The following is a 20,471-nucleotide window of genomic DNA, read 5'->3' on the forward strand; positions in this document are numbered from 1 at the left end:
ATTGAGAGTAAATAGAATGGAGGCCAAAATTCTATTTCATTGTTGAAGCCAAGTTGGAGCCAAGGTTGGACCCAAAAAGACCAAAAAATGGCCAAATCCCATTCATTCCTATGAGAGACATAAAACCCTGTATCTCCCTTAAATGCCACTCCAGGGGGATCATTTTTCGCTCAACTAGTAGGTCCCCTTGCTCTCCAACTTACCAGGGTGGTGATTTTTTGTGGTGATGTTTTGTTTTAGAGAGATATTAAAAGTTAAATTGACCAATGAGCATCAGAACATGGTTTGATTGACAGTTAGAAGTCTTGTTGTTGTCCAATCAGCACCTGCGTTTGGCGTTGCTAAGGTGGAATGTAAGTTGGAATGTTCCCAAATCTGGCTTCAAAGCGTTGAACGGCAAATAGCGTTGATTTGGCGTCCATTCTATTTACTGTCAATGGGTACACTTCAGGGGTACATTCGGCAACGCACCAGCTGTCATAGCGCCTCACTGTTGTGTGCCCAAATGTTCGTCCTCAAAGAGAAAAAATCCTACCGTGGACAGACTTTCCACCGTTTCCCCAAAGAGCAGGCACTTCGCCGTGAATGTATAAATCAAATCAAGAGGGATCTTGGTCCATATTTCAAGGTAAGATGCAAAATTATGTTCAATCATACGCATTAGCTAGCACAAATAAGCTAGCTCGCCAAACTTGTCATGACTCATGTAGCCTAATGAAGCGAATGCCTCGGTGAAATAAAAAAAAAATATGAATGTGTAATTACACAACGCTACATTTATATGATTGTTGTACCTGTACAATGACAATAAAGTTTCATTCATTCATTCAGATCGCTATTTCAAGATTATGCTTTTAATTGTGTGGTAAGCGATCCGATGGCCACTGATTTTGTGCTACAAGAACCAGTATAGGCCTACGTGTGCCAAAATCAAGTTGTTTTGCTAACGAACTAAAATGCATACCCTGGTATTTATGGTTACAGATCAACGCTGAGACCAAAGTTTGCTCTGAGCACTTTGAGAAGCAGTGTTTTGTAAAGACCGCCTGTGGTATCACAAAGCTTATAAAGGATGCTGTGCCTTCTGAGCTCTAGGAAGAGCATTACTCAGGTGAGCTTCAATCGAGCTATGTGTAAAATGTAACACCACAAAAAAAAAACGTTGTTGTTTATTACGGCATCTGTGAGGCACGGGTGTGCATGTGAATGTCAACTGCTTCCTACATGTTTAGATCTGATACACTTCCCCTGTCTATAGGCCTAATATCAGCACCACGCGTTTAACATGGCGTTAAGTTATGGTGATTAAACATGTTGCATGTCAAATAGTATAACCAGACAGGGCAAAGTGTTGATGGTCCTATCGCAGTTGCTCAGATCAAAGAGCATTGACAGAGGTTGTCGAGGAAAACGCTGTTCCCTAAACGCACAACATTGGCTACGGTAAACGTCGAGGGGGGGGTGGAGAATCAGAGATGGCCATGTATGGTGAGGTGATAAGAAAATAGCAGACAAAATAATTCCAAAATGGCAAAATATACCGGTACTCTGGGACTTGTTGCTGTATTGGAAACAGTTTTTCAAGCGGTGTTCCTCTACCCTCTGTCAGTTGATTGTGTCCATGATTACTGTACTGTGTTTGTAGGCTACTGAAGTCATGGTGCCTTTGGAGTTAGTTACTCTAGTTATTACCAGTGTTGGGAAAGTTACTCAAAAACTGTAATGCATTACTGATCACATGTTACTGTCTTTTCAAAATAATCCTGTACACTACAATATTACTATGTTTAAAATGCATGGCATTACACTACTGTTACATAAATTACTTTCAAAAAGGACTTAGGCCTAAATATGAATCTGGCCATGTATTACAAACATATCAGTATCAGGGTGGTACATTTCAAATTAAGTAATTCAAATAATTTTATACAATATGGTACTAGCTGAGATATCACCTGACCTGCCACAAAAAATGTCATCGACCCATATGCTGTACACAACATTTTTCTAATGTTTTGTATTCTGATCTATTACAGCTGGAGCTTTCCCATGGCCAAGAGATGAACGCTAAACTTGATAGTTTTTTTTCCTCCTCCTTCCTGCCTGCACTGTACAAAAAGTCAGTAAACAAAAACAAATGATTGCATTTCACAGGTTTGTTTATTATAATTTCAAAGAGAAATGATGTATGAATAATACAAGACATTATTATATAACAACAACATTTAGTATAAGAACATTTCGTATAATATGATGATATATCATGAATATCATGTACATTTGAAGCATGAGAGATTTGTACAAATAAACATCAATTCAATGTATGTTTCCTGTTTCACTTGTGACTGAATTTTTCAGAATTTCAGAATAATGGGCCTTGGAAGTTTAACATTGCACTCACTGCCCACATCTGGTTAACAGAGCCTACTAGTGTCATGGGTATGACGCCATAAAATTTTGCTAGGATGCCGGACAATTCTGTAATCTCCTTCTCGGATATGAAGCCTGTGTACAGGTCACTAACGAATGACACCTCACCAGACGGGGCAATTCCAATCAGGCCTTTGAAATTTGGGTTGCCCTTGTAATGGGAATAGATTTTGGAGTTAAGTACCTGCAAACTAAGCATTTGCACATATATTTCTGTACAGTCTAGAATGACTCTGGTGTCTGGGTAAGTGTTTTGAAAACAAGTAGGCATACATTCATCTACTGTGGCTTTTGAAGGCCAAATGGGGAGAGATCCTAACATGAAGTATCGATAGTTAGCCCAGGTGACAGATTCTGCTCACAGTTGACTGTGACACACCAAAGCGCACCGCAAGGTCCTGCTCAGCAAACCCCTGTCTGAGGCAACAGAGAAAGAGAAAGAACTGGTCCATAGTTGCTAGTTTGGAGATATTAAATGCCTGTCTAATGACCTGTACCTCTGTTTGTCTAAGCCTTTGAGCCTGACTCCATCCTACCATGCTTGTGGCTGTGGGCTGTAGAGCCATATATACAGCTTTAAAGGTGGCATAGTCTGGGAATCCTGTGTAAAATGACATCGGACTATCATCACACTGGAATCTTGACACACTGAACACTTTATCTTTGAGTTGTGCTATTAACTTGTCTTGCTCAATGATGTGCTTGCGAGCCGCCTCAAGTTGTTCCTCTGGTGTCAGCGGTGGAACAGCATAATCATGGTACGGGTGTGGAGGAGGTACATCTGTGCTGGAGGGGCAAAAAGACAACACTACTAGTTGTGATCAAACTGTCAATTCCTAACCGGTATAAAACTGAATGCAGTAATGAGTTACAAACTATGGCACAACTAAATACAATTCATTAACTTACCTCAAGGCATCCCTTCTCACATCAGGTTGGTTCTCATCAGGCTGGTTTTCATCCACCTCCATGGAATCCGTACTGAAAAAGAAACACACAGGACAGGAGTCACAACATACACAGGGCAGCCGTGGCCTAGTGGTGGGGCAGCCGTGGCCTAGTGCAATGTTTCCCAACCTTTTTTGTCTTGTGTACCCCCAAGCCTTTTCATTGTGCCATGAGTACCCCCTAAGTCAAGTTCTATATCGCTTTCTCCATCCCAATGTAACTAAGCTCCATATGTTTGTTAAAATTAAATTTTTCCAAGTACCCCCTGCTGTGTGCTCGCGTACCCCTAGTGGTACACGTACCCCTGGTTGGGAAACACTGGCCTAGTGGTTAGAGAGTTGGTCTTTTAATCTGGGGGTTGCAGGTTCGAATACCCCTGACCTCTCCATGGCTTAAGTGCCATTGAGAAAGGCACATAACATTGCTCACTGACACATTGCTCCAGGGACTGTAACCATACCCTGACAAATATGGTAATAACTAAGTCAACAATGCAAACAAATATATCTCCAGCACATATATTAATTCCCCAGTATTTTGTCTAAATTTAAATGTATTCCTATGGCAAACTATTCTCCGTTTTTTAATTATTATTAAAGAGGTTTGGTACACACATGTCAGTATAACAATATAACAGCTGTAGGGCTACTTAATCAAACCATAAAAGCAAAGAATGTATTTGTATACCCTGGCTAACCATTTTTCATTCAAATGTCAATTTGTTAGGCCGCACCCACCAAGCAACCATACCAAATGGAATCACATAATCAAGGGCCGTAAAACTTATCGCAGCACGGCACCAGTTTGAAAATGCATTGTCTGAAGGGCTAATTTTAGGTTATGCCAGACACCGTTTAAAATAATGCAAATATTCAAACACTTGGGCTGCGCAGTCAATGTATGATTAGGCTACGACTTCCAGGTCTACTTCCAGTAACCGGGGTACGATAGAACACAGCCTGCATTCGTTTGATGAAATTAAGCAAGTTAAAGGAATCCTACTGCACAGTGCTACTGGTGTTGTGCTCTAAAGCGACTGCCTGCAATAAAACAAATTACTCATGGACTGCTCTCCTGTAACTCTAGACGACAGAGGGTTAGCTCCATGAAATTCACTACCTGGCACCCTACATTTTGGTGAGTAATGCCCTTAGCAATCCAGACATACAGGGGGCAGACACATTCTCGCAACCCCGTAGTTATAAGGCATTGCAAGACGGTGATTATCCCCTGTAAGTCAGGATTGTGAAGGGCATTACTCACCAAAATGTATGGGTGATGATAGTGGAAGGTGCCAGGTGTATGTGCAGTGAATTTGATGGAGCTAACCCTCTGTAGTCCAAACAGAGTTACAGGGGGGCAGTCCATGAAGTCCTCCGTTTTATGGCAGGCAGTCGCTTTAGAGCACAACACAGGCAATCATGCATCCAGAATGGGAGATAGAAATTCTTTCTAGGCCCCCTTCATATTGGCGTACATCAGTTCCATCACATACCAAGCAGGTGGAAGAAATATGTGGTCAGCAGCACACTGGCCTATGCCAGAGCAGTCTAATATGAGAGTTACGTCACTCCCATAGACCTCTATGGTCCAATCTTTCCACAGCAATGGTGGCTCTCAAGGAGCCTCATGGAGCGTTTTACACAAAAATCTCCATTGACTTGAGTTCCAATAGAAGTAGGCTAGTTACTTTAGCTCTGGGCGGTGGCCGTAGCACACAGACAATGTGGTAAACATTCTTTGTTTGTTATGTAATGGTTCTGTGTTGGTCTACAGCGAACACATAGTTGCTGTTTAGAAATATTTTAATCTAAGTGAATCACATCACCAACTGACTTCCTGGTCCCCGGTTGGCACAACTCTCCTAATGGACGGCTCTGGACCTATGCCATTAAGAGTATTACTGCAAAAGAGGAAAGCGGAATGCACCAAAAAGTGTGCCTCTTGAGAGAAAGAAAAGTGAAAGTGAAAGCCCATTGGGAAACTCCAACTCCCATTGTCATTGTGACACAGCCATGGCCGTAGCCAGGAATTTGAAATAAGGGAGGTCCATAGTGCACGCGCAGCGCACCACACATTTTTAAAGGTGCACTGTGTAGGATGTTGCCCGGAGTATCTATTGTAACTATGTTGCTCATTGAAACTATGCTGTTTTTTTGTGTGCCAATTTTGGTCTTTTCATGAATATTTGCTAAATAATGAACTAATATTTACTAGTATGACCACAGTTTACAGTATGTTTTGCAGCTGAAAAGATTTCTGGAGAAGATCCCCTTTTCATGTATGAAAAATATTATTTTCTCTAAAAATAAGGGAGGTACCTCATATGTGGCTACGGCCATGGACACAGCACTCCACAGCACACAAGTGAACACTGCACACTGCACACAACGAAATTGCATTCATGCCTCATGCAAGGTGGCAGCCCTCAGTGGCACCCCATGGGGAGCAGTGCGGTGGGACGGTACCATGCTCAGGGTACCTCAGTCATGGAGGATGGGGGAGAGCACTGGTTGATTACTCCCCCCACCAACCTGGCGGGTCGGGAGTCGAACCGGCAATCTAACCGCTCACCCATGACTGCCCTGCTCTAGTCTCCCTGTCTGGGATCATAACTTTACTGTAGGGCCTAATCCTCTAGCTTGAATAAAATGAAAGTGTCAGCTAAGTGAAATGTAATGCAATGTAATAACATCACAGTTTGAAATCTTTGGCTCATGACTCAGGAGGACATGATCAATGCAAACAAATATATCTCCAGCACATACATTAATTCTCCAGTCTTTTGTCTAAATTTAAATGTAGGCTATTCCTATGGCTAACTATTCTCAGTTTATTATTATTATTAGAGGGTTGGTAAACACATGTCAGTTGAATATTGACTGAACAAACTAACCTCGGTCTGCGAATGATGATTCTCCTCTTTGGCCTCTCTTAAGTCCAGGCGAACAAAGTTGGCACAGCATCCTTTATAAGCTTTGTGATTCAACGGGCGGTCTTTACAAAACACTGCTTCTCAAAGTGCTCAGAGCAAACCTTGGTCTCAGCGTTGATCTGTAACCATAAATACCAGGGTATGCATTTTAGTTCGTTAGCAAAACAACTTGATTTTGGCACACGTAGGACTATGCTACTGGTTCTGGTAGCACAAAATCAGTGGCCATCGGATCGCTTACCACACAGTTAAAAGCATAATCTTGAAATAGCGATCTGGAAACATCATATAAATGTAGCGTTGTGTAATTACACATTCATATTTTTTTTTATTTCACCGAGGCATTCGCTTCATTAGGCTACATGAGTCATGACAAGTTTGGCGAGCTAGCTTATTTGTGCTAGCTAATGCGTATGATTGAACATAATTTTGCCTCTTACCTTGAAATATGGACCAGGATCCCTCTTGATTTGATTTATACATTCACGGCGAAGTGCCTGCTCTTTGTGGAAACGGTGGAAAGTCTGTCCACGGTAGGATTTTTTCTCTTTGAGGACGAACATTTGGGCACACAACAGTGAGGCGCTATGACAGCTGGTGCGTTGCCGAATGTACCCCTGAAGTGTACCCCTCAACGTCTTTAGAACGTTCCGGGTGAATAAGGCGAATGAAGCAAAGGCCACAAGACGGGCAATACATGTGTGTGTGTATGTTACCGGACAATTTTTCTCAGAACGATCAAATAAATGCTAAAAAATGAATGCTCTTCACTCGCCGCATCGACCGTCTCATCCACTCGCTGAAAGTATGTAATTATTCCTCACTATTTCCTGTTTCGTCACGTCCGCTTTCCTGACGCCCCATTAGGGAACGGATCAGGCAGGAGGAACGCGTTGGGCACCTACACCACTTCCGTAAGAAATTTCTCACTTCCGTAAGAAATTTCTTACTTCCGTAAGAAATTTCGTTAATGTAATGTGTTTTTGGAGTTTGCGTTTGTGTTTCGTGAAATGTAAATGTGTCTCGCAGTTTGCTTTTGTGTTTTGTTAATTTGCTTTGTGTTTCGTGAAATGTAAATGTGTCTCGCAGTTTGCTTTTGTGTTTTGTTCATTTGCTTTCACATTTGCAAATGTGTTTAATGAAATGTTTTCTTTTTTTTTTTCAAGTAAGATATTGTAAATGTAGGCTAATTTTGTTTCCAAACTTGTTAATGTGATTTGTATCAAAGGTTTTTTTTTGTCAGATCATTGAAATGTATTTTAGATTATTTGTAATGTATTTTAGATTTGTTTTTTGTTTTGTTTGTTGTACATTTATTAATGTGTTTTATGAAATAGTAATTCGTTTTTTAAAGATGAAAGTGTGTAATGCAAATGTAATTTTGTTTTCAAACTTGTTAATGTCAGTTGCCCTATGTGTTTTGTAGAGTTGTTTTTACATTTGTTAATGTGTTTTGTGAAATGTCAACTTGTTTTCAATATGTAAGTGTGTATTCTCAATGTAATTTTGTTTTCAAAGTTGTTTATTTGTGTTGTATAATGTAAACATTGATTGCACTACTGGGCCACCGTAGGTGATGATGCATCATGCCTTTTACTTACTGGCAAATTGTCTCGCTGACATTTAGAGGTCTCATCCAACAACTGTTGTGAGTGCTAGACAAAGTTGGAACAGAATGTTCCAAAATATGTGGGCCTACCATTCATTGGTAAGATTTTCCCTCCTTCAGGAGACTACTTGAATAGAGTTAGATTACAACAGCATATGAGTGCATATTTAGCTACGTATTTTAATAGGGTTTTACATTTGAGCGCGACTGCAGATTGATCATTGTTCAATCATCTGAGTCAAGTCACTGAAGTCAGATTCAATGAACTGTGTTTTAGCATGTTGACTGTGCTGACATCGTATTGGTGTAGCAGGGGTGGGGAACCTCTGTCTCGAGGGCCGTTTACGCCCCCCGATATGATTTTAATGTTATGCAGCTTCACATGAAATATGACATATTTTGTAAATGAAGCTTAGAAATTACATTTGCAATATACTTAAGCTATATTCAGGGGTACTAGAGAAGGTGGGGTGTGTTTTAAAGGTGGCTGCCGTCAATATAGGCCTAAAGTTCAGAGGGAAATCCTGGTTTGTGTTCATAGTATGGCCCTTGGAGGACTTTTACGGCCCTCTGAAGAATTTGATGTGGCCCTTCGAATGAAAAAGGTTCCCCACCCCTGTAGCGAGATAACAATGGCTCAAATTTCTTTTTTTATGCTGGGAGTGTTTATTAAAGCAGTGCAGAACCAGATAACAAAATACCTGCAAATGGTGCCTGTCTGAATATGATCACTTTATCCAACCTCTGTGACGTTTTTTTTTTTTTTTTTAAAGGAAATAGTCTTTCTTAGCCCTTCATAAGAGCTGTGCACCGATGCAAGCAACAGTGTGGGGTATTTGTTCCAGACAATGCTCCCTTTAATGCTCTCACTGATTAGTTTGTCTCTGCCTTTCCCCCCACAGGACCTGTAGAGATTTATCCCGAGTGCAGCGCGTATTGACAGCAAGCGGGGCAAGCCAGGCCTGCAGGACACGGTGGGCTGCATGCGACTCTCTCTTTAGCTCTTTCTGCCAAGAGACCCAGACACACCACACAAGTGCAACATGGATTTTGTGATGAAGCAGGCTCTCGGGGGTAAGTCCCACTGATCCACTTCATATTGTTTCACAGCGTCAACTACCTGTTACATCTGCGGGTTAAATATGTATGTTGCATGTTTGCATTTCAGGTGAAAGAAACCGTAAATACTACAAAGTCTGCAATTAAATCTAAGTCATTATGTGGCAGGTGATTGAGATACACAAATCAAACATTCATTGCAAGCAAAGGGACATATGCGTAGACAACAAGAGACAAATGTTTTGCTGTGCTGTTCTCTTCCCTTCCTCTCAATACTCCACCAGCCTTAATGTTATCTCATGATATCTCATGACATTTATACAAGCCCCACAGACCCTCTGCGCCTTCCGCCAAGTATATTTTACACCCCAAGCTGTGCGATGCATATGGCCATCAACATGGATATGTTTTGCCTAAAGGTCAACGAGCCCTTGAATCAATTTCCCTGATTTGGATTCATCAGAAGAATGAGCAGAGGGGTCATAAAAATAGATTTATTCCCCTCCCGCCAATCCCCACCGAGCCCCCGGGGGCGGAAAATTGCCTTGTCTTGAGCCCGTGGTCACATGACATCCTCCTTATGTCTGTATCGCGGCCTGATGGAATCCAATTGGACAAGGCAAAGAGGCGGAACCTCTTTCCCTATTTTCCTAAATGAAGCAGCCTAGATTCTGTCTCCTGTCTGGTTCTGCTTCTTGTAGAGGTTCTGTCCACGCCAGTCAGACAGGCTATTGGGTCGCGGATTTTGTGGTTGCTCTACGAGCATGAATTAAATGGGTGGTTGAACTCTAGTGGTATTTATCTTTTTCCAATGCTGTGTTTACTAGAAATAAAAGAATGACATTGTGTGAAGGGTAGAACCAAGTGTACAATGTGCACACACACATAAACACAGGCACGGTATACGGTACCTACTTTCCATGTGCTGTATCTCGCTGGCAGAGAGAGAGTATTGCAAATGCAACACATGAACATGAACTTTGGGCACAATATTCCTGGTTGGCAAGCTGAAAATGAAGCCGTGGCTTTTGAGACTCCGTGGGGTTCTTGTGAAACGAGAGCATCCCAGCCCTCTGAGATTACTGTGAGACATGCACCGTGTCTTTGCTGTCTGCCAGGCGGAGGCAATGGCCCGTGTCCCTTCTCTTTTCCTCAGCTGACTGCGCAAAACAAGTGCCACACAAGGCTGTGAAAATTATTTGTCGAATGTTTTTGGCTCCATGCAGACAGTTAAAACTCCATGTAGAGCAGAGATGTAGGCATGCTCACGTGGGGCTATGTGGAAGGGAAAAGGACTGATGGTGAACCTGGAGCAAATTTTGCAGAAAGAAAGAAAGAAAGAAAGAAAGAAAGAAAGAAAGAAAGAAAGAAAGAAAGAAAGAAAGAAAGAAAGAAAGAGAGAGAGAAAGAAAGAAAGAAAGAAAGAAGCACAGTCACTAGCCTCTTTTTCCACTTGTTACTCCCGGTCACTTCACCAGCTATTGACTGATGTCTGTAACATGTAGGCGTGCTCGTGAGCGCTACTGTATATGGAAGGGAAGAGGAGTGGGAGCAAACCTGGACCAAACTTTACAGCAAGACAAAAAGAAAGAAAGAAAATACTGTATATTGATAGATAAAATATTGGTTACTTACGCATGATCAATAATCTCTATTTTTGTCCATATGTTTTTATAGATTACTTAACCACTTATTGATTATTGTATGTATTGTCTGCATGCTTATAAATACCACCACCCACCACCATTTCTCACTCACATGCCCTCATACAAAGAATGGCCCACTAGAACATTAAAAACAATTCTGCTAAGTCAGCATTACCATTGTCTCTGGTTTGGCATCAGCATTGGTAAGCATGTGTAGTCATATTTCGCCACATTAGTATTACAGTTAGTGACACAGTTGTTTTGAGGGTGCGTAATGCATTAGGGCAGTATCATGTGCCACGTATTAGTATTAGAAGAATTAGCATGAGTACTCTGACTCTGGCACCTCACGGTGATTCATCAGCTAGTCTTGGGAGGATCAATTCAAAAGCCCTATGGTTTGTTTCTGGAGAGTCCAACACCCTACCCACCACCCCCCACCCTCCCACCGCATCAAGATTTCTATGCTAGGAATTGACATCGTTTTTGGTCTGTTTTGTCTTTCATCAAAGAACAAAAATGTGTAATTCACACGCAAATTTGGTAAGCCAACACATTTGCATATGGTTTCTAAATAGAGAGAATTATTCTTTCCCCTTTTTCTCCTCCCTCTGATGCATAAATACAGCCATTAGCATGACTTCAGCAGACAAGAAGGTTCTCATTGCGTGTGCATAAATAGTTCCTGTGTCACTACAAGGTTTTTTATAGACAGCCAAAGTGGAGGGCCTCTGAGAGGGACAATCTGCATAATAATAAACACCAAGGAAATGAAACCAGAAATACTTTTAAATTCTAAAAGAAAATCTACAAAGGATTCTTCCTCAGCCATTGCAGTGTGTGTATTAACATTATTTGCATGTGTGTAGACTGGTGGAATATCACTGTCATGACTATTCCTGCTTGCTTCTGTCTGCTTTGTTCGGCACGCTGGTGAATACTTTTGATTCCTATTTTTAAGAAGTTGCTATTTTGAGACATGATGTTCTTGTATGCAAAGCAGTACAAGACGAGTGAAAATCCACAAAAATAGTCACTGTATAAGAACACAAGGATATGCAAGGGTTGGCGTGTTACGAGCTGGAAAAAGATTTGCCCTAGCTGCTGCAATCACTGTGTATACACACAACTTCTTAAGCTCCGCTCACGTACCAAAACAAATACACGTCAGCATTCTTCCCAGAAATTGCTATTCAGTATTGACTCACAGACATTTTTTTCCGGCAAACTTTCCGTCAATCTTTCATATCATTCACTGTTGTCTGTTCTGCCAACATCTGTCTGAATGGGTAAATGTTGTACATTGCCAAGAATCAAAGCCACTATGGAGGGACACAATCGTACAATATCAAGGGAAAACAAATACCCCAATATTCAGTGCTGTACATGCTATACATTTTGTTTTCCCCTGGCTGCGCGAACCTAGCTGCGCACAACTCAACCTCTGATTGTTGGAAACCGCTGTTGGTCAACAAATCAGCTCATGTGGTTGACTTCCAGTGTCTTGCTCCTCCTCACAATATTGTGTTTACAAACACTGTGAACCCATCTATAGGAATGCATACAGATGACCTTCCTTTTCGTAGGGTGCGGACGGTTTCTGCCGTGATGATGCTGACGTCTTGCAAGTCATTTATCTATTACCCCGCCATGCAGGAAGTACGGCCACCTCTGACCCTCTTCTCGAGGCCTGGCCTCATACATAGACCCCAGGGGGATTGTGGGTAAGGTAATCTGCCTGACAGCCCATAACACCCACCCCCACCCCCAACGCCAGTCCCAATCTATCATTTCAAGGTGTCCTACCATGCAAGTGCTTTGCTCAATTAAGGATGAGGTCAAGGGGCATGGGTGTGCTGTGCAGGCATGGGCCCATGCTAGTAGGTCCTTGTGCCCCTGTCCCCGTCCCCGTCCCCGTCCCCGTCCCCCTGCCCGCCCTCCCCTCCAGGAGCCCTGAGAAGGAGAGATGGGGGCAATTAAAGACCCAGGTGACGAGCTGAGCTGCATCCATGCAGGAGGTGGATGCATAAGTTATGCATAATAAATGCCTGTCATCAATAATGAATGGGCCCTAACCTCTCCCTTCTACTCTCTCTCTCTCTCGCTCTCTCTGTCTGACATACACACGCACGCACGCACGCACGCACGCACACACGCACACACACATGCACACACATGCACACACGCACACACGCAGGCACGGACGCACGCACGTATGCACACACACACACACACACACACACACACACACACACACACACACACACACACACACACACACACACACACACACACACACACACACACACACACACACACACACACACACACACACACACACTGGGGGAGGGTATCTCCTCTCTCCTTATGTTCCCCCTATCCTTCCTCTCTTCCCTTCCTTGAGTCCGCCCGTTTCTCACTCTTCCTGCTAAATGGTGGGATCGCAGATGGTGTTTGTTCCAGTTTGTTTGTTTTTAATCCCTGCAGCTCATGCAGAATCATGCTCTTCTGTGTCGCGTCGCGGGGTAACGTCTGAGTGCTGTGCCATTACGCCCTAATGCTATCTCCTGCACTGACTGAAGACACACACACGTGTCTGCTTTAAAAGGCTGAAGTTGCTGGACTCCAATTAAATATGAAATACAGAGCGCAGCTGTGTCTCTGACTGCTGAGCCCTGGACTGCTACGTGGGCGACCCGGGTTCGATTCCCAGCCCAGGTCATTTCCAGATCCTTCCCCATCTCTCTCTCCCACCTCTTCTCCTGTCTCTCCTCCACTGTCCTATCTGAAACATAATAAAATCCCCCCCAAAAATACAGTTTTTTATAAGGGCAAGGCTTTGTCAATATAAAAAGGCCAAAAGAATGATGTAAAAGACACTATATTTTGTGTGTCCTTCCACGTGGACTCTCTGAAGTCCTTGGACTTGTTCTTATACTCAGGATGTGGAGGACCATTATTTGGAATCACATGGAATGTTGTGCTGATTCTACCGCTGCTTCTCAGTATGCTGCTCAAAAATTGAACTCAAGTCTGTTGCGTCTGTTGTCTGTCTGCACAGTGTCCTCCATACTGTTTGTCCTTCTACAGCATAGTAGATTTGTAGCTTTTCTTAGTGCATTATTTATGTATCTACATTGACATATTCATACCTTGCAGTGTGCGCCATGAAGGAAAACTTTACATCTCATTGTACTGTGTGTAATGACAATAACCAGGATGGCAGATGTGAGTTGAGGCCTATTGCATCAACTCAGACTTCCTACTCAGGCCACATGTTTTCTAAACCTACGGTAGCTCCGTCCAGCTTTGTGTGACAGGCAGGCTGATTCTAAAAAGCAAAGTTAGAAATATATCTTTCAGGTGCATGAGACAGGCTTGCTTTTTGGGTGCAAGCAACGGCGGTCTGTATTTTCCAAACCAAGCTTCGTCCACAGGGTTGGTGTGATAGTCAGGCTGATGTGAGGGGTTGAAATTGTTCCTAATGCTAAGAAATATAGTAGACATGCCTCAGTCCCATTCCAGACATGAAAGTACAGTATGCATATGTCAATTTGCACTTATAACTTATGTGCCAAATGCATAGGATACTTTCCTCTCTGGGTCGTAGGTATTTATCCATTTAATCTGGCCACCATAAACAGGCAATGGGGACACAGCTCATTGTCTAGCCTCGCATCCTCACCTTGTGTATTTGGCATATTTGTCCTCTCTTCTGTTTTTGTGGATCATGTTGGCTGTTGTCTTTGAGAGCTAGTAGTAGTATGCTCCCTGATAACAGGTGATTCAAAATGATGGTGATGCAATGTTTTGCCATATACAGTACGATGTGCCACTTTTTAGTTGCATTCAGTGACCCTATTAGGCTACTGTTGATTCTGCGCCGGACGGACTGTCGGTTGGAAACGAACAAGTTTGCTTTTTGGAGGGCTGGCATGAGACAGGTTTATTGACCTTGGTTCTTTACAGGATTACATTTAGTCAATGTCAAGTACGGGTATATCAAATTACAGCGTGTTGTTGTTATAGAGCCTCTTCCTGAAAATAAAAAAAAACAAGCCGGCCCAGTGAATGTTGGCTTCAACACTTTGCCTGTCTGGCCTGTGGCCAGGATCAATATCCAGATAAAGTTTGTACTCAGCTGGTGAATACATAATTCATTTTCACTCAGGTGGTCCTGCATCTGTGATCGATTGTCAGCCCAGGACAATAGCCGCTGTGCTGTTGTACGTGTTTGCAAGACTGTGAGGTGGGCGGTTCAGATCGCTTGTGAGATCTGTTGTGGTTTGATTGCACTAGGCTCAGCATAAAACTCTGCCCAGTTCTGTTTCTTCAACTATAATTGTGGTCATCAAGTTGTGAGTCAAGCTAAAGAGAAGCATTTACTGTATAACTAACATTTAAACAATTCAAAGAATTAACCCATTGTAGCCTAAGGCACCTGCAAAAAACGCCTGTAGAATGCCTACCCTTTTTAGGAAAAGGTGCCCTCTTTCTATTAAAACCTTAATATCTCAGCCTCTGAAGTACATTCAAACAGTACGTTGCATTTAAAAGCTAGAACCCTCACTTTACATTAGAATGTGTTCATTCAGCTCTAACATCCATATTTTAATGGGAAAAAAAACCTCACTGAATATACTGTATGTCAAAGTCGCCAAAGGTCAAACAACGTATGCGCAGCATCAAGCTAACATGGGTTAATATTTATTTGGTCCTATACTGTAAAGGACAGTATGAAATAGCTGAACGTCTCATTACTGTCAGAGATACAACGTAGAGGCAGGCGCTGAGAGGCAGGCGCTGAAGGCTCAGCTACCACAAGCTGATCTTCGTAACCAGCAAGCATAGCAAAACCGCTTAGCAAGCCAACAAATATTACGCAATCTCTGTTTGGAGGTTCAAACAAGGGCAAACAGGGTGGCAAAAAAAAGCCATCCCATTCTTCCTCTCAACAACAGAGAATGGAAAAGCTCTTCAGAAAAGGCCATTTAGTTGCAGTAGTGCTCACACAAAACATGTACAGCGTAGTCTAAAAGAAACACTAAGGAATCTAATGTGATCAAATACAAAATACGAAAATACGCAAGTGCCCACATTTGAAATATCGTGTCCACACCTTTCATCTGACTTTCTCCTTCTCCCCTTGCCCCGTGACCTCATATAGATCTAGAGCAGCGAATATTAATGATGGCCATTAGTGTAGCTATCATTATTAATGACACATTGGTCACTGGAGACCTGTCTCCTCCTGCTCCTTTTACACTACACTGTGTGTCTTACTCTATGGTTAGACCTCCATTCACATTTTTTTTACTTGACATTTGTCATCTCTTTTAGGCCTCTCATTTTTCTTCCTTTCCTCCCAATTGCTGTACGTGCGTGCGTGCGTGCGTGCGTGCGTGCGTGCATGCGCATGCTTGCGTGTGTGTGTGTGTGTATGTGTATGTGTATGTGTATGTGTATGTGTATGTGTATGTGTATGTGTATGCGTATGTGTATGTGTATGTGTATGTGTCTGCTCTGATAAGGCCATTGTCATTATGCTTCTGCTTCAACCCAACACAGACATGTTTTCCTACCCTTTCACTAACTCAACAACACACACACACACACACACACACACACACACACACACACACACACACACACACACACACACACACACACACACACACACACACACACACACACACACACACACCACACACACACACACACACACACACACACACACACACACACACACACACACACACACACACACACACACACAACACACAGTGCTCAGGCTAGTAGCAGGAAGGCTCTAGAGGAGTGGTGTATGGTGTTTATGTGTCTAGGGGAGTGGTGTGTGGGGCAGCCTACAGTACACTCTGTGATGCTCAATGAATCTTCTTTTCTCTTTCTCTTATCACCTCCCTCCATCCCTCTCGGTCCCTCCACCTCCTTCTATCTCGATCTCATCTGCATCTCCTTTCATTCCTACCCCTCCGCTGCTCTTCCTCTTTCCTTCCTTGCTCCTCTTTCCCCCCCCCCACTCTTTCCATGCCATACCTGTGCTGTTGTTCCTTCCTCTTCCCATCTCTTTTCCATTCTCTTGTCTTTCCTCTCTTTCTTCATGTATCTCTGCCGTTCTCTCTCTCTCCATCCCTCCCTCTCTCCATCCCTGTAACCCTCCCTCTCTCCATCCCTGCACCCCTCTCTCTCCCTCTCCCCATCCCTCTCTCTCCCTTTCTCTCTCCATCTTTCTATCCCTGTGTCCCTCCCTCTCTCCATCCCTGCATCTCTCTCTCTCCCATTCTCTCTCCCTCTCTCCATCCCTGCCTCCCTGTCTCTCCTCCAGGGGCCACCAAAGACATGGGGAAGATGCTGGGCAGTGAGGAGGAGAAGGACCCGGACGCCCAGAAGAAGGAGGAGGAGCGGCAGGAGGCCCTGCGGCAGCAGGAGGAGGAGAGGAAGGCCAAGCACGCCCGCATGGAGGCCGAGAGGGAGAAAGTACGGCAGACCATCCGAGACAAAGTGAGTGTTTATACGGTACAGAACCGATCACCGTGGCAAAGCAATGTGGCTGCAAAGTGAATCTCCAATCTGACCAGCCACGTTTAGGAGTGTTACACTGTCATTCACTACAGTTACATGAAACATTTATTTACGAATGAACTCACTTTAATTTTGAAAAAAAGTTAATTCCGCTTTGAAAACGTCATGTAAACACTTAAATGAATTAAATGAAAAATCAAAGTAAACTCAACCAAACTATTTCATTCGGAATCATTAATTCGGAATTAAAACTGTCATGTAAATGTAGCAGTTGTCACAATGCAACTAGAAAATCGATATCCAGTGATTTCTTTTTTGACTTGCTGAGACTTCTTAAAAGTTGTTAAATGGCTGTCACTTATGCTATTTTACTCATATTGGAATAACTCTGTTCCGTGTTTGATTAGTACGGGCTGAAGAAGAAGGAGGAGAAGGAGGCGGAGGAGAAGGCGGCCATGGAGCAGGCGTGCGAGGGCTCTCTGACGCGCCAGAAGAAGGCCGTCCCCCCCGGCTGTGGCGACGATGACGATGAGGACGACGAGAGCATCCTGGACACCGTCCTCAAGTTCCTCCCCGGGCCGCTGCAGGACATGTTCAAGAAGTAATGCTCGCTGCAGGCTGCACTCAAGGGGTGCCTTTCTCGAAAGCGTAGTTGTTAGCAGTTAGCAACTTGGGTAGTTACCAATGGGAAGTTGCATTGCAAACAACAAAGTAGCTAACGTAGTTTTAGCAACTTTGGTTTCGAGAAATGCACCCCAGACTAGTAAGAAGAGGAGGACAGGTGGGGTGGGGTGGTTGTTGGTTGTGGGGGTGGAGGGGGCAAAGAGTGAAGGGTTAACAGGAAGTGGGAGGGGCATTACAAAAGTTCCAGGGCCGGATATTGTTAGAGAGAGAGGAGAGAGATATAGAGGCGAAAAAAGTCTGGTATTAGAAGAGATGGAGATTGGGAGAGTTGGGGTAGTTTTTTGCCAAACTGTGGAGGGCTCATCACTGCCTTGATGTAATTTCTTACATTCCTTATATTATTATTATTATTTTAAATGTCGGAATTGTTTTCAATGATGTCGTTCTTTCTTAAACGGCACCCTCCCCCCCCTGCCCCAAACCCCCAGCATAAGAGCTTAGTCTTTGAATGGTCATTCAGGTTGAAACTGTTTACACTGCATAAAATGATGCCCTTACATGTATCTACCTATTCTGTTCACAAATATGCCACGTCATCGGGTTTGTCAAAGAGATTTACTAGTGTGTGTATTAGTGTGAGATGCAAAAGCTAGACTGTAGATGTCAAGGTGGGGCTCATGATCTTAACATCACAGTAGTGCACGGTACTTAGAGACACGAGTGTCAGCATCCCCGTACAGCAACACATGTCATGAGCTCCTCACATGGTGGAGGGAAGAGAGAGCAGAAGGGACAGGGTTGCCAGATGGAAAATGTGGAACTATCGCACCAAAACCTCCAAATGATCATTTTGGGGGGCTTTTGGGAGGAAATTGACGTACACGAATACATCAAATGCTTGTTTCTAGGCAACCAAATGAACTGAATGAAAACTCAGTCATGCACATCATGTGGTTTTAATCGTACAGAATACAAAATAATGGTACAAATATGATAACTATCATACATCTGGCAACACTGGGTTAGGAGGTGGAGAGTGCAGTTCCAATGTGGTTCATGGCCTCTCCATGTGGCAGTGAGCTGGATAAAAGATCTCATGAGGGAGTAGCTATACAGACTGTGCCTTCATACACTTCCCTTAACGGCATGATGGGAGTTTACCTTGAAGGTGTGGCCAGCACATCCGTCTGTGTCACAACGCTTTTAAAAAAAAAAGAATATACAATACACAAATAATGTAGATACCTTTATGTTATCTCTCCTATATGGTGGCAGGATGTTGTATAACATTCAGATAAACTGATCTGATGAAAGACAACGGTAAATATATTTTAATATATTGCAAAAAAAGCATTGTAATGTATTGAAGTTCTGCGGCACCACCTTCTTTCAGGTGTGTCAGTTTGCCTCACGTTCTTTACCTTTAATATAACGTAGGATTACCTCCGATAAAAAATAATTTACCCATCAAGTGTTAATTTAGCGATACTGCCTGGACCACGAACCCTTGTTTTCAAATGTACAACTTTTAGACATATTACTAAGAGAATGGGAGAGAGGCCATGCCCTCTCATACATATACATCTACAGAAGGTACTCTCCTGACCATGCGATATATATTTGAAGACTAATTGCCTGTTTTCATGTATAAGAATATATCACTGCCTTTTTAAACACAAAAAACTACATTGAAAAGGGAACTCAATCATTCGCCTCCAAGATTAATATATTAAAACATGCAAAAAAAACATTCCACATTTTAGATAAATTTACTATTGTAATAATATGTATACACGATCCATCGATTGGTAGGGCTAGAAACATCCTTGTAGTTTAGCCTATTCTGCTAATGTGCGTAGTACTTACCTAGAGGTGGCCAACAAAGTCTCACGGACAATCAGATAAATCCACTGCCAATTCCTTGGACAAAGCTTTTCTATATCATTATCACCACATTTATGAAATACATGATATGAATCTGTCCTTATAGAATCCCAATGGTAACTCCCCGGTGGTGTGGTTAGTATGTCCAAGCATTAATACACCTTGTGTTGTCATACTCATATCGTCCAAATGACCTCCCTAGAGAGCACTAGACAAAAAAATGTTGCCAAATGAGACTTTAGGTAGTGTACTCTGCCACCTCTAGGTAAGCGAGTGAATGTGTCATATTTGTGCTATCAGGATATTGAAGCTAATTAGAATTACATGCTGTCATTTTGTTGTGGTAAGTGCCACTCTGTAAGGACTACATAAACAAAATGTTTACGCGTTTCACCTTAGTGCAATCTGAGGGGTATACTAAGAAGCTGGTTCAGGAGTAAACTAGGTCACGTTAAGAGGTGAATCATTTAATAGAAGAGCCTGGAGTCCTTCGAAAATGAGGACTCCAGGCTCTTCTAATAGATGATTTACGTCTTAACATCTTAACCTGGCTTACTCCTGAACCAACTTCTTAGTACATCCCCCTGGGCCAAGATGGCCGACAGCAGGCTAGTACCATTGTCCTCGTTGGCGCTTTGAGTAGTAACAAAAACACTCATCAAGACCGCTTGAAGGGAAGACAGTTTGCTGGGTGAAAACTATTGCTTACATTTTTACCAATGCCAAGACCAAAGAAAGTGTGAAAAATATGAATTGCTCTTTAAGTGTGGATAAAGTCGACAAGGTCAAATGG

General features: G+C 42.8%; 1 protein-coding gene and 2 long non-coding RNA genes across 3 annotated transcripts; 2 read left to right on the forward strand and 1 right to left on the reverse strand.

Moving 5' to 3' along the window:
• Positions 1–445: 445 nt before the first annotated feature.
• On the forward strand, positions 446–2,324 carry LOC134439751 (uncharacterized). Its single transcript, XR_010032836.1, has 2 exons — positions 446–1,111; positions 2,037–2,324. It is a non-coding gene; the product is annotated as an uncharacterized LOC134439751 (long non-coding RNA).
• Positions 2,325–2,460: 136 nt separating this feature from the next.
• LOC134439750 (uncharacterized) lies at positions 2,461–7,872 on the reverse strand. The gene is made up of 4 exons (XR_010032835.1): positions 6,754–7,872; positions 6,275–6,432; positions 3,340–3,411; positions 2,461–3,216 (listed from the first exon to the last, which is right to left on the reverse strand). It is a non-coding gene; the product is annotated as an uncharacterized LOC134439750 (long non-coding RNA).
• A 906-nt stretch (positions 7,873–8,778) lies between these two features.
• Positions 8,779–17,935, forward strand: cplx2b (complexin 2b). Its single transcript, XM_063189839.1, has 3 exons — positions 8,779–8,996; positions 16,974–17,149; positions 17,578–17,935. Exons 1-3 carry the CDS (start codon positions 8,966–8,968, stop codon positions 17,773–17,775), a joined length of 405 nt encoding a protein of 134 aa, XP_063045909.1. The 5' UTR covers positions 8,779–8,965; the 3' UTR covers positions 17,776–17,935.
• Positions 17,936–20,471: the final 2,536 nt, after the last annotated feature.

This window comes from Engraulis encrasicolus, chromosome 23 (assembly GCF_034702125.1).
Source record: "Engraulis encrasicolus isolate BLACKSEA-1 chromosome 23, IST_EnEncr_1.0, whole genome shotgun sequence".
Classification (NCBI taxonomy): Eukaryota; Metazoa; Chordata; class Actinopteri; order Clupeiformes; family Engraulidae; genus Engraulis; species Engraulis encrasicolus.

What these genes read in the sequence shown, in the direction of transcription:
- cplx2b (XM_063189839.1), top strand. Translation starts at nt 8,966, where the DNA reads ATGGATTTTGTGATGAAGCAGGCTCTCGGGG. An exon ending in GATGAAGCAGGCTCTCGGGG is followed by an intron (nt 8,997 to 16,973) that starts GTAAGTCCCACT and finishes TCTCTCCTCCAG; the next exon opens with GGGCCACCAAAGACATGGGG. An exon ending in GGCAGACCATCCGAGACAAA is followed by an intron (nt 17,150 to 17,577) that starts GTGAGTGTTTAT and finishes GTGTTTGATTAG; the next exon opens with TACGGGCTGAAGAAGAAGGA.